This window comes from Peromyscus californicus, unplaced genomic scaffold, assembly GCF_007827085.1.
Source record: "Peromyscus californicus insignis strain IS unplaced genomic scaffold, ASM782708v3 Scaffold_3__1_contigs__length_106647218, whole genome shotgun sequence".
In the NCBI taxonomy this organism is placed as follows: Eukaryota; Metazoa; Chordata; class Mammalia; order Rodentia; family Cricetidae; genus Peromyscus; species Peromyscus californicus.
Genome location: NW_026294551.1, coordinates 43,483,597 through 43,496,125, shown reverse-complemented (window position 1 = coordinate 43,496,125; position 12,529 = coordinate 43,483,597). Strand labels below are relative to the sequence as shown.

At 45.2% G+C, this 12,529-nt stretch overlaps 1 protein-coding gene across 8 annotated transcripts in view; it reads left to right on the top strand.

The window, feature by feature from the left end:
• The first annotated feature begins 5,272 nt into the window (after positions 1 to 5,272).
• The window catches only part of Nf1 (neurofibromin 1), a 246,624-nt gene continuing 239,367 nt past the window's right edge, over positions 5,273 to 12,529 (top strand). For 4 of the 8 annotated variants that reach the window (XM_052755658.1, XM_052755656.1, XM_052755659.1 and 1 more), the window contains exon 1: positions 5,294 to 5,455. In XM_052755658.1, coding sequence (XP_052611618.1) covers positions 5,419 to 5,455 — 37 coding nt within the window. In that variant the 5' untranslated portion in view covers positions 5,294 to 5,418. Of the gene's footprint in view, positions 5,456 to 12,529 lie in introns of all 8 variants that reach the window. The other 4 variants (XM_052755665.1, XM_052755662.1, XM_052755661.1 and 1 more) reach the window with 2 other exon arrangements.

Genomic DNA, 12,529 nt, shown 5'->3' with positions numbered 1-12,529 from the left:
AAAAGAAAGAAAGAAATGGGGCAAGGGACAGTTCACTGGGGGCAGCTTCTCTGACTCTTCCTCCTCTATCCCTGGGTTTTAAAAATTATGTACTGGACTTGATTGGTTGCCCACCTATATTTCTTCTAGTGTTCTAGTAACTATGTTCACAGCTCTCCGGGGGCTAGGCTCACTCTAATCTTGACATCTAAAACAATGTTATTTAATCTAGAATACTATGAAGCCTATTGCGCCTAATCTAGAATATTGTATATCTATCAGCAGGCCTGGTCCAGAGAGAACCATTGCAAACTTCTTAGGAGGGCTATACCCCTCTTACCAGCTTATGAGAGAAGGCGGAACACAGCCAGCTGGATTGTATATCTACTCTAGCATCTCACTTCTCTGAGTCCTTTTTTGTTTTATTTTGTTTTTTTGAGTCGAGCATTTAGCTCAAGCTGGTCTCATACTATGTATTCCAGGCTGGCCTGCAACTCATGATTCTCCTGCCTGAGCACCTGAGTGCTTTGAATACAGGTGCATGCTTTCATGTGTCTAGTTTTCTCTTATTCTGTTTTTCAGACAGCTCTGATTTTTCTGTTTTGCTGAATACAGGCCATTGCTTTCTTTAAGCTTCCTAGAACCATGCTAGTAACCCGTTAGCACCATTTCCTGGGGGCCTGGCCAGGATGTAGCTACCGCAGTACAGGAATGTGCTTATATCAATAAACTCTGTTTTGTTTAGTGTTATGTTTTCTCTTCTCAAAGCAATCTGGGGACCTGATCCCAGGCTTTCCTAGCTTCTGTGCATGCGCGCGGGGATACACACACACACACACACACACACACACACACACACACACACACACACACACGGGCTTTATCTCCTTCAATATACACACTGTTCTTCCTCCATTAGTGGTTCTAACATTTCCTTGGTGTGGTTATTTTGTGGCTTGACCTTAGTCTGGTGCAGGTGAAAAGGTATTGGTAGCTCCTGAGAAGGGCTTGTTTTGTCTTGCAAGGTAAACTTATGGATGAGAGATGATGAGGCACTAGCCTTTAATGCAGAGGTCAGAGACACTTCTACACCCCTGAGCACTCAAGGTGATGGTTTTTTTAAGGTTTTTAGATGCATGGGAAAAGATGCCCTGGCCCAGGTGTCAGAGTCCCACTTTCCCAGCTGCTAGCCCAGACCTTGACCAAGCAGACTTGCCGGAACTGAGAATCATTTTGGAGTTCTGCTGGCCTTGTAATGAAGCCCTGGTCTTGTACTCAGCTTTCTATGCCTTCTCTCAAGCTGGTGAGATGACACTTTGACTTTCATCCTCAGCCTTGGGCAATTAATCACTCTAAGACTTTTGTTATCTTTCTCCAGGGCATAGATTTACTGCATCCATAGTTACACAATTTCATCTGCATGTGTTGGTGTTCTGGGACACGGTCTCACTAGCTCAGGTTGGTCTTGAACTTGCCACTGTCCTGTCTTAATCTTCCAAGTGCTAGAGTTATAAGCATGTGCCCCATTCCTGTCTTTAAATTACCATTTCCCTTACATTAAAAAAAACAAAACAAAACAAAACGCCTGCCGGATTGCACCTGCTGTTGCATTCTTCCATTGGTATGATAGTCTAGCCTTCTAAAAAAAAGTTTATTTTTATTTATTTGTATGCATGTGCGTCTGTGTGTGTCAAGGCCTGCAAGGTCCTGGGGCCCTTGCTGACAGCTGGTCACAGGATAATGCAGCCTTACTGTTTCGGACTCCTCTCGTGGCCCTTAGTGTCCTTGGGATCAGCATCATGCAGCACTGGATGGAGTAGGACTGAGGAGAAATAGAAGCTGAATTAAATGTCATCATAGCAAAAGCTTCAGCCAATCATTTTCTTGGGAGCTGGTCCTATCAGGGAGCTCTGGAGCCCAGAGAGCCTTCAGAGTGCTCCCACCCTGACCACATCGAGTCTGGAAAAGCTCTCCTGGAAGTGCTGTAATGTGGCATGAAGACGCTCTCTCCAGCTAAGGGCATTCACTCCAGCTGGAGTGGGATTCAGAGGGGTGCTGCTGGCCTCCAACCCTCCCCGAAGCTAGGAAACAAGTGTCTTAGCTGAGAAGAGCCTGCGTCTTCGTCCTTTGGTGTGAGGGGTGTGAGTGGGGAGGGGCTGTGGCAGTGGAGATGGGGAGAGGGTAGAACAGAGGAAATACCATGAGACTTTGAACAAGAGCCTCGACGGGGCTGGAGAGATGACTCAGTGGTTAAGAGTGCTGGTTGCTCTTCCAGAGGACTCTGGTTTGATTCCCAGCACCCACATGGTGGCTTACAACTGTCTGTTAACTCCATTTCAGGGGGTCTGGTGCCCTCTTCTGGCTTTCTCAGGCACTACACACACATGATACTTAGCTACGCAGGCAAACCACTCATACAGACAAAAAAAATAAAGACTTTTGAAAAAAGTGAATTGGCAATTTTTTTTAACCTAATGGGTGGGGGATGAATGAGGGAGATACATTTAAAACATACTGAACACTTCCATAATCCCTAATACTACTCACCTCTGACAGTGCAGAATAGGGGAAGTTAGGATACAAACCAAATTCTACTCAGAAGAACATGCCTTCCCCCTAGATTACAGCTAGTCCAGTAGGGTTCCATAAGCTACATTCAGACAGCTAACTTACTTTGTTTGGCTGTACAGCATTGAAAAATGTGAATTGACTGCCACTATGTAAAAATGAGAAGACTCAATACGTAAATTTGGATTTCTAGCTCCTCTTGGCTAACTGGAAGTTCTAGAAACATGGAGTCAACATTCCTGCATGGCAGTACTTGTCTGGAGCTGAGTGACATCATGGGTGGGGGTGGGTAGGGATGCTCCTTAGTTAATCAGTCTATGCATCACCTTCGCTGGTGATTTGGGTAGCCTCCCGATGGTACTACTACGTATTGCTTAAGAAAGTTTACTGTGTAGAATAGGCTGATAGATATGTGATACTGAGTTCGTTAGAGAGGAGGCTGGGGGAAGGCTAGACCCCTGTCGGCAATGAGAGGCTTAGTGCACAGGGGCGGGAAGAGCACTCTGTACACATGCACAGCAAGATGAATGAATGACCGAAGGCTGGGGTCTGAGTAAAGAATGAAGAGCAAAAAGCCAGCATTTAAAGTTACAGAGGACCAGAGACTATCAGGGAAGAAACCAGACAAGGAGAGGAAGAAGACAGAGGAAGGACATTTAGCAATGGAATGTCAACGGAGGGCAGGGAAGTCAGGGCTCAGCCATATCTAAGAGTTTCAAAGGCAAGACAAAACCCCGGGGCAAAGAGGAGATAAGCAGGGGTTTTCAGAGGCAGGATGAGAAAAGGAAAGGGAGGTGTGGGGCTGGAGGTTTAGCAGCAGAGTAGACACGCTGGCATATTATTTGGGTCAATGAGTCAGAGCTTTATCAGGGGTCCTAGATGGAGAGAGCACAGAAGGCTATTTAATATCCATCCATTTCTCTTCAGCACTGTCATCATTTCTGACATCATCTACAGAAATTAGCATCCATACTGCATCTTTTAAGAAGGGATCATAGAAACGGCCAATCTCTGTCCTTTTGTTTTAGTCGAATGAAACATTAATTTAATATGCATTTTGGATGATCACCAACCTACCCAGACTTGAAACTTCTCTTACAGATATATCACTTTGTATACGGGCTTTGTGGATTTTCTGTGGTGAAACGAAAATTGTGGTTTTGTTTCATCTTATCACCCAGTTGGTATCTTTCTGTGTGGCTAATGGTTGATTACTACAGTGTGTGCTCTGAGTATATACACACTTTAGTTTGTTTTTGAGACTAGGTGCCCTGGTTGGCTTGGAACTCATGAAGATTTGCTTCCCTCTGATAAAGGCAAGCACCTCCACACCCTGCCTGTGAACACATTTTAACGTAGACCTAAGTAAAGTGCATCGAAGACAAGTCATTTCAAAGTTCAATGTCAGCTATTGAACACACCCTACACCCTCCCACTCCCATCCTGGGTAGAGTTTCACCATGTAACCCTGATTGGCCTGGAATTCCCTCTGTAGAACAGGCTAGCCTCGAGCAAAATACCTTTCGGAAAGTATCCTCTTTTGTAAGAGTGTACAGCCAATTCCACATGAAATCCTTCAAACTCTGGTACTGGGCATTGGGAAGGCCCTGGTTTCTGGAGAGGCTGATTGTCCTTAAAGCCGAACCACTCTGGTAACTATCAACTCTGATCTTGGGTATAGCCTGGAACCTCCAGTGCCCTATTCATCAGTTAGGTATGGCTAGTGAGCCCTACTAGAAAGGTCTGCTGAAAGGCTGAATAAGACGATGTATGCATGTATGTTAGGCCCTTTAAAGGCTTTTACAGTGTGGTGAATTAGTCTTCAATCTTACAAACCGTGCAAAAGTTTTATTAACTTGGGTGCCTATCAGTTTAGTAGAGGAATTTCAGGTTGGGGACTCTAGAATCTCTGAGAACTTGGATCGCCACTGGGTCTTGCTTTGGAATTTAAGCGACTTAAAAAAATAAAAATAAAAAAAGAAATCACGGAATCTCTTTTGGCCTTCCATTTTCCAGCAGCCGTGAGAAACCACATCGACTGCGAGGCGGCGTTGTGTCTTATATTTTTAAGCGCTGAAGGAAGAGAGACTGAACACGGTCCTCAAGAGATCATCGGCAGAGATCAGCGCGCAGAGAAAGCTTAGCCTCAGGACACCCTAACTTCCAGCCCCGGGAGCAATCCAAGCCCGGAGGCCGGCGGGGGAAGGGCTGACCGAGGCGGCGGTGGCGATGCCAGCCGACGCTCCGGAGTCGGCTCAGATTCTCCGACCGGAGCCCCGCGCCAGGCTAGATGGGGAGACCGGCGGCGGTGAGGGACGCGCGCCTCCGGGCCCGGAGGAGTTAGGTGACGTCACCTCCAGGAGGACTCGCTTTTTCATTAATGAAACCGGCCGGCGCGGGCGCATGCGCGACAGGCCCCTTCCCTCTCGCTCCCCCCCCCCCCTTTCCCAGCCGCGCTCTCAATCTCGAGCTCGCTCGCTCTCCCTCTCCCCGAGCCGTGGAAAGGATCCCACTTCCGGTGGGGTGTCATGGCGGCGTCTCGGACTGTGATGGCTGAGGGGAGACGGCGCTAAGTGGGGAGAGCCACCCACAGGCGCCCTCCCCTCCCCGGGCTCCCCTTCCCACCCCTTCCCCCAGCCTCCTCGCCAACGCCCCCTTCCCCTGTCCCCCTCCTGGCGGGCCACTCGGGCCCCCCCCCGTCCCCACCCCCGTGGGAACGCTAGCTGCCCGCACTCCTCAGCTGCTCGGCTCGCCGCTGCCTTCACCTCAGCGCCGGCCGCCCGCCCTCCGGCGGGTCCCGGACGCCGGCCCACCCGGCCACCCGCCACCCCCGGGTCGCGGGGAGGACATGGCCGCACACAGGCCGGTGGAATGGGTCCAGGCCGTGGTCAGCCGCTTCGACGAGCAGGTAACGGGCCCGCGGCGGGCGGGAGGTGGGAGCGGGTGGGGGTGGGGACGCGGTGGGTGAGGGGAGGAAGGCTCGGCTGCCTCGCGGGCTGCTGGGGGCTCCGCAGGCCGGGGGAGGGCCGGGGAGGGGGGGACACGAGGGGGCGGCCCGGGGATTCGGCGGCGAGTCGGGGCTCTCCTTCCCTCCTAAACCGGGGGGGTGGGGCCTTGCCCACGTCCAGCCCTCCATCCCCTTTATCCCAGCCCTTCCGCTTGCTCTTGGGGGGGGGGGGGGGGATGAGTGACCTGGGGGCGCTTTCAGGGGCGCTCCATCTGGATTTAATCGTTCTCTCTTGCTCCTCCCTTTTTGAAAGGAGGTAGGTAATACTAGTTAGGGTTTCCCTTTTCCGTGAACACCCGCCAACCTCGTAACTGAGGATAACCGAAGGAAGCCCCCGGTCTGTTTGTGCACGTACCCCCAGTAGGAGCAGGATAATATCCCGCCCCCACCCCCATTTTCTGCCCCTTAGGGGCAGGAGTAGGGAAAAAGCACAAGTTATCTTACTTTTCTGCTCCGGGGCGTCAACTTGCCTGGAGACTCTCAAGTGCACACACACTGAACATCTTTTTGCTGTCCCCCTACCAGCGTCCCCATAGTCCGATGACACAAGGCTGCCCTTTATGTTGCTGTTTGCAGGGGGGACCGTGGTTCTGAAATGATTTCCCCCCTTTTCCTTCCTTGATCATTACCCGCGCCCCCTCCAGTCCCTGCTTGCCAGAGGTCCGAGGATGTGAATATTAGCTTTCTAAGTGAGACTCTTCCCGGAGTGAGGGGAGACGGCTGAAAGGAAGCAGCAGCATTGGCGCTACAGACTAAGAGAGGCCAGAGACAGCTGGGATGTGGTCCTAGTGTGGATAACTCTGCTCGTGGTGTGTTGTTGTTTGGACTGGCTTTTCACTCTCTTCACAAGAGAACTTTAATTGAGACTGCTTGGGATAGAGGGAAAAGTTTTTGTAGTTTAGGAAGGTTACTTTTTATCCGCCGTGTTTTTCCACACGTAAAATTTTAAGGCTGATGAAGAGGTAGTCCACATGTAGTCTTTCCTCTCTGAGAGCTTGTCTAATTTTATGGACTGTAGATGGTTGTGGCTGGATTAAAGGATGGTTTGTTTTTGTTTTTGTTTTTTTTTTTTTGCAGTTCTGCCGGGGGCTTCCCCTGAGGGAAGTGTTTAAAATTGAGCCAATCTGTTTTGTTTATTGGGTGCAATCACAGAACTGATTATGGGAGCTGACTAGTAGGAGAAGGGTTTTTTTTCTTTAATTTGACCAGAAATATTTTTGTAGGACCCAATCTTTTTGACCTGACAGATTGTGAATAGGCATAGGGAGTTAAGAACCTACATAGAGCTGAATGTAGTGGCGCACGCCTTTAATCCCAGCGCTGGGGAGACAGAGGCAGGTGGATCTCTGTGAGTTTGAGGCCAGCCTGGTCTACATAGCAAATTCCAGGATGCCAAGGTTACATAGGGAGATTCTGTCTTAAACAAACAACTTTTGCCCCCAAAATAAAAAACCCTACATAAAGTTTCATAGCTGTCAGACTTCAAGGAGTTGGTTCATTCATCCTGCTCCCAGAACAAAAGGTATCTAAAAAAATGTTCTAGTAACCCATCTGATGGGGTAAATATTACTGTGTAAATAGGTTGAATTATAGAGCATTAGATTTAAATAGAGCATTATGTAGTGTGTAGAAAAAACTTGCTGTGCAGAACTTTAAAAGTCCTTGTTACTGAGCAGAGGACCTGGGTTCCATCTCCACCATTCATATGGTTCACAATGTAGTTAACAGTCATCTGTAACTCCAGTTCCAGGGGAGCTAATGCCCTTTCTGATCTCTGGCACCAGGCAAACATGTGGTGCACATAAATGCAGATAAAACACTAATACACATAAAATGAAATAAAGAAACGAGTGAGAGAGAGAGAGAGAGAGAGAGAGAGAGAGAGAGAGAGAGAGAGAGAGAGATTTAAAATGTTCATAGACCAGCAGTTCTCAACCTGTGAGTCGAGACCCCTTTGGGGGTCAAACAACCCTTTTATAGGGGTCACCTAAGGCCATGGGAAAACACAGATGTTTACATTATGATTCATAACAGTAGCAAAATTACATTTATGAAGTAGCAACAAAATAATTTTATGGTTGGGGTCACCACAACAGGAGGAACTGTATTAAAGAGTCGCAGCATTAGGAAGGTTGAGAACCGCTGGCATAGGCCAACCAAAACTGAACTCACAAAGAGTATAATCTTAATGAAGGGTTGAGAATGATTTACCTTACCATTTTCCCTGATTTTAAAAGACTATTATATTTATGTGTGTACATATGTATGTGTACGTATGTGTGTGTGTGTACAGTACTCTCAGAGGCCAGAAGAGGGTGTTGGATCTGTTGAACCTGAAGTTATAGGTAGGTATGAGTTTCCAGCTTGGGTGCTGGAAACCAAACTCTGGGTCTCTGACAGAACGACAAGCAGTCTTAACCATTGAGTCATCCTTTACTCCCACTCAAGTTGATCTTACTATTGAAGTTTGCTTGTTTGGTTTTTGTTTTGTGAAAGACTGAGGCTGAGAGAGGCTAAGTGACATAATAGACCCATTGAGCTTTCGTGTGAAAAATGTGTTGAATGATAGACAATTAGGGGAATGCTTTTTGTAAGTATCTCATAGAATTTGTTTGAACAACCCATCAAGTGTAGTTAGAAGAGTTTACTGCTTCATTTGGTTTGTTCCCCTTTTGAGACAGGGTCTCACTGTGTAGTCTTGACTGCTCTGGAACTCCGTATACAGATTAGGCTGGCCTCAAATTCATAGAGATCCCCATGTGCAATTGAAGGCATGTGCCACGATCCCTAGCCAAACTTTACATTTTTTACCAATGGTAGGAAAAAAAGCATAGTATGTCCTGGTATTTGTAAATGAGAATCTTAGTTATTTTTTAAATTTTCGTGCCGGGCGGTGGTGGCGCACGCCTTTAATCCCAGCACTCGGGAGGCAGAGCCAGGTGGATCTCTGTGAGTTCGAGGCCAGCCTGGTCTCCAAAGCGAGTTCCAGGAAAGGTGCAAAGCTACACAGAGAAACCCTGTCTTGAAAAACCAAAAAAAAAAAAAAATTTCGTGTTGTCTGTAGTTGTTTCACTGGCCTCAAGGAGTGACTAGCTGCTTCTTACTATCGCCAGCACGTGTGTGTGTTGAGATGAACATGTGTAGAGATGACAGCTCAGTTGATGACTGCATGGATGGTTGTGTTGTACTTCTACTGTTTGATGCAGTGTGCACAGCAGACCTGATTAAGACAAGTACTAATCAGTCCTTTGAATACTATGGGATAGAGAGTTCACATGTTAGACAAATATTTTCATTGTTACAAATCCCACACTAATTGGCCACATAGATTTATAAAAATTCAAAGCCCTTTTGGGTTAAAAAAAAAAAAGGATGTATCCTCCTAACTACTGGTCTGCAAATTTTATAAGGCTTTAAGAACATTAAAAATATATACTCTTAAGCCGAGCGCACATCTTTAATCCCAGCACTCAGGAGGCAGAGGCAGGCGGATCTCTGTGAGTTTGATGCCAATCTAGTCTACAGAGTGAGTTCCAGGACAGCCAGGGCTCCACAGAGAAACCCTGTCTCAGGGTGTGTGTGGGAGATATCTATATCTATATCTATATCTATATCTATATCTATATCTATATCTATATCTATATCTATATCTATATATCTATATAATTATGTTGAGGGAATAATGTTTATTGTCAATTGACATCCTGCTTTCCCTACTTGATACACGATTTTCCTTTTCACTTTTAAACTTACATTTTCTTTCCTTTGGAAAGGAAATGCTTCCTTGTCCTGCATAGACTTTTCCTCTGTAAACTACTTCTTTTCCTTTCCTTGCTAGACACTGCCTATCTCTACTGTTTGCTCACTCATCTCCTTTATGGCTGCAAAAACTGGCTTTGCTTTATCCCTTCTAGATTGCTGCTTTCTTGAAAAGGATTTTTTTTTTTTAAACACAGTAGCCTTTACACAGTTTTAATAACCACAGTACTGCATCTCTCCCCCAAGTTCCTAAGATACAGCTCTTTCTTGTATGTACAAATTCAGATCCTTATGCGTTAGTGTAATAATCAGCTTGAACAGATGTTCTTCCCTTCCCCTCTCTTCCCTTTCCCCTTCCTCTTCCCCTTCCTTCTTTGAGATGGTCTTACTACATAGCCCGGGCTGACCTTGAACTCACTAGGTAGCCAAAGCTGGCTCTCCCCAGCTTCCAGAGTGCTGGGGTATAGGTGTGCACTGTCCTGGCCAGATGTGTGTGTCTTTTTCTAATAGGTTTGCCTGTTACTGAACTGGGCTTTCTAAACAGGAGCCTGAGTTTGCAGTTATTCAGTGTTTCTGTTCATATGCCAGCTGTTAGTTCTCACACAGATCCTAGCTGTCCTCATCCATTGAAAAGGAACCCAGCAGAAAATCTTTTAAGGTTCTTTCAGGTTTATTTAGTTTTATTTATTTATTTTTTCCAGACAGGATTTCTCTGTGTAGCCCTGGCTGTCCTGGAACTCACTCTGTAGACCAGGCTGTCTTCTCAATTCACAGAGATTCACTTGCCTCTGCCTCCCGAGTCCTGGATTAAAGGTGTGTGCCACCATGCCTGGGTTCTTATACGGCTTATTGACTATTGCATTTTCACTAAAGAGAATGACTAGTTTCTAGATATTTCCTGGAGTGTATGTTAGTTATTCTTTAGCATTTGTTGACAAATACTTAGGGTACTGATAGCATCCTTTTGTAATTTATGGATCTCAGTACTTGATCCATGTCTCCTGGTTTATCATCTAGTTTGTGGCATACATATCATATGGTCTTCGAGTTTGGGGAGTACAGTAAAATAAGGTTGTGTGAATTGGGCTAGCATTGGACCAGTTGTACTTTATTTTAAATAGTCTAGTTTTTTTACATAATTATTTGGCTTCAAAATTTATTACTATTAGCCGGGCAGTGATGGTGCACATCTTTAATCCCAGCACTTGGGAGGCAGAGGCAGGTGGATCTCTGTGAGTTAAAGCCAGCCTGGTCTACAGAATGAGTTCCAGGACAGCCAGGGCTACACAAAGAAACCCTGTCTCAAAAACCAAAGCAAAATTATTACTATTATTATTAAAATTTTTGTTTGTTTGTTTTTTCAAGACAGGGTTTCTCTTTGTGAAGCCCTGGCTATCCTGGAACTTGCTCTGTAGACCAGACTGGCCTCTGGCCTCAAACTCACAGAGATCCACCTGCTTCTGCCTCCTGAGTATGTATGTATGTATATTATACATATGTATGTTATAGTGTGTGTGTGTGTGTGTGTGTGTGTGTGTGTGTACACATGCGCATACATATGTGGGAGCTTGCGCAATGATTTTCAGAGGTCAGGATAACATGTTGGAATTGGTTCTCTCCTTCAATCATGTGGATTCCAGGGGCTGAACTTAGATCTACAGTTTTGGCAGTAAGTCACTAAACTAACTCGACAACCCAGGATTATTTTCTTTATTCTGCTTTTGAAAAAATGTACACAACATGAAGAATTTTGTTGTTAAAGCAAAAGCTTAGTATAGGATACATAGTAAGCCGTTATAATGCTTTATTTTTATATCTTTAAATCACTCAGACTGTGATGGGGCATTCTTATTGTAGCCTTCAGAGTTGGTGTTCTGAGGTTTCGTATAGGCCATATTGTTGAATTATAACAATATGCTTTTTTAAGAGTACGTGATGTTTTAATTAAAAACAGGTTTTTCATTTGTATGTCATGCTTATTTTTCATTGAGAGTTTTGTGTTTGTATATGTAAGACAAGGAATGTGAGGTATAAGAAGGCTTTTTTTAAACGGAAGTTTAAGAAGGAGAATGTTCTATAAAAGAAGTGGAAGGGGAGATTTGTGGTCAGCTTAAACTGTTAAAAGGCTTAGGATCAATACTGAAGTAGAGTATGGGCACCTTAAGCTATTTGCAAGGGATTGACTTGTTCATAAAAGCATTGTGTTGTTTCATCTAACTTCTTTTAGAACACCCCCATTTTCTTAGGGAAAGGAAAGATCAGACAAAGTTTGACCTTGAGAATAGAAAGTTGTATTGTAGTGAATGTGAACTGATGGGTGGTTTCAGTGACCTGTAAATCCCTGTATCATTATGGCACAGGGTCTGAAGTAAATAGCACTCAGGGGTGTGCCGAAGAAAAACTTCACTGTTAAATTGTAAGTAATAACTGGCTTTTATTGCACCCCACTGAAGTGTCTTAGTGAGTGTGCAGTAGACTGAATATATATGTGTATATATATGTATATATATATATAAAATTTTATGTGCATTAATGTTTTTATGGGTTTTGGGTCCGCTGGAACTGGAGTTACAGACAGTTGTGAGCTGCCATGTGGATGTTAGGAATTGAACCCCGGTCCTCTGGAAGAGCAGCCAGAGATCTTAACTGCCGAGCTGTTTCTCCAGCCCTGACTGAATATATTTGACCACTTAAAATGTTCTGTGTAAGCTGGGTATAATGGCAGATGCCTCTAATCTCAGCATTCAAGAGGCACAGGCTGGTGGATCTCTGAGTTCAAGGCCAGTCTGGTTTACATAATCACACACACACACACACACACACACACACACACACACACACACACACACGCCCGTGATATATACAGTTATGTGCTTTGAGTGTAAGTAAGTAAAAGTGGCTTTTGAGCCTTTGGTTATATCATTAAAAGAACTGTTGAGACAGATAGCTCCAAGCTAATTTGCAGTTCCACCTAGTTATAATGAAGACTTAAAATGTTACCTCCCCCATCCCCCATAAATTGTACTAATTACCTCACAGTAGCAGAAACTTCAGGTGCTAACTTCCAGAGTGAATATTTTCTTATAGACCACAGTCTGGCACTCCTAGTTTGGTTGAGGTTTGCCTCTACAGCCAACAAGCTGTTGCTTGCCCTTACTCATATTTTATAGCTTTGGGTGTCTTATCCTATTGAATTTCAGAGAACTTATTTTTCCT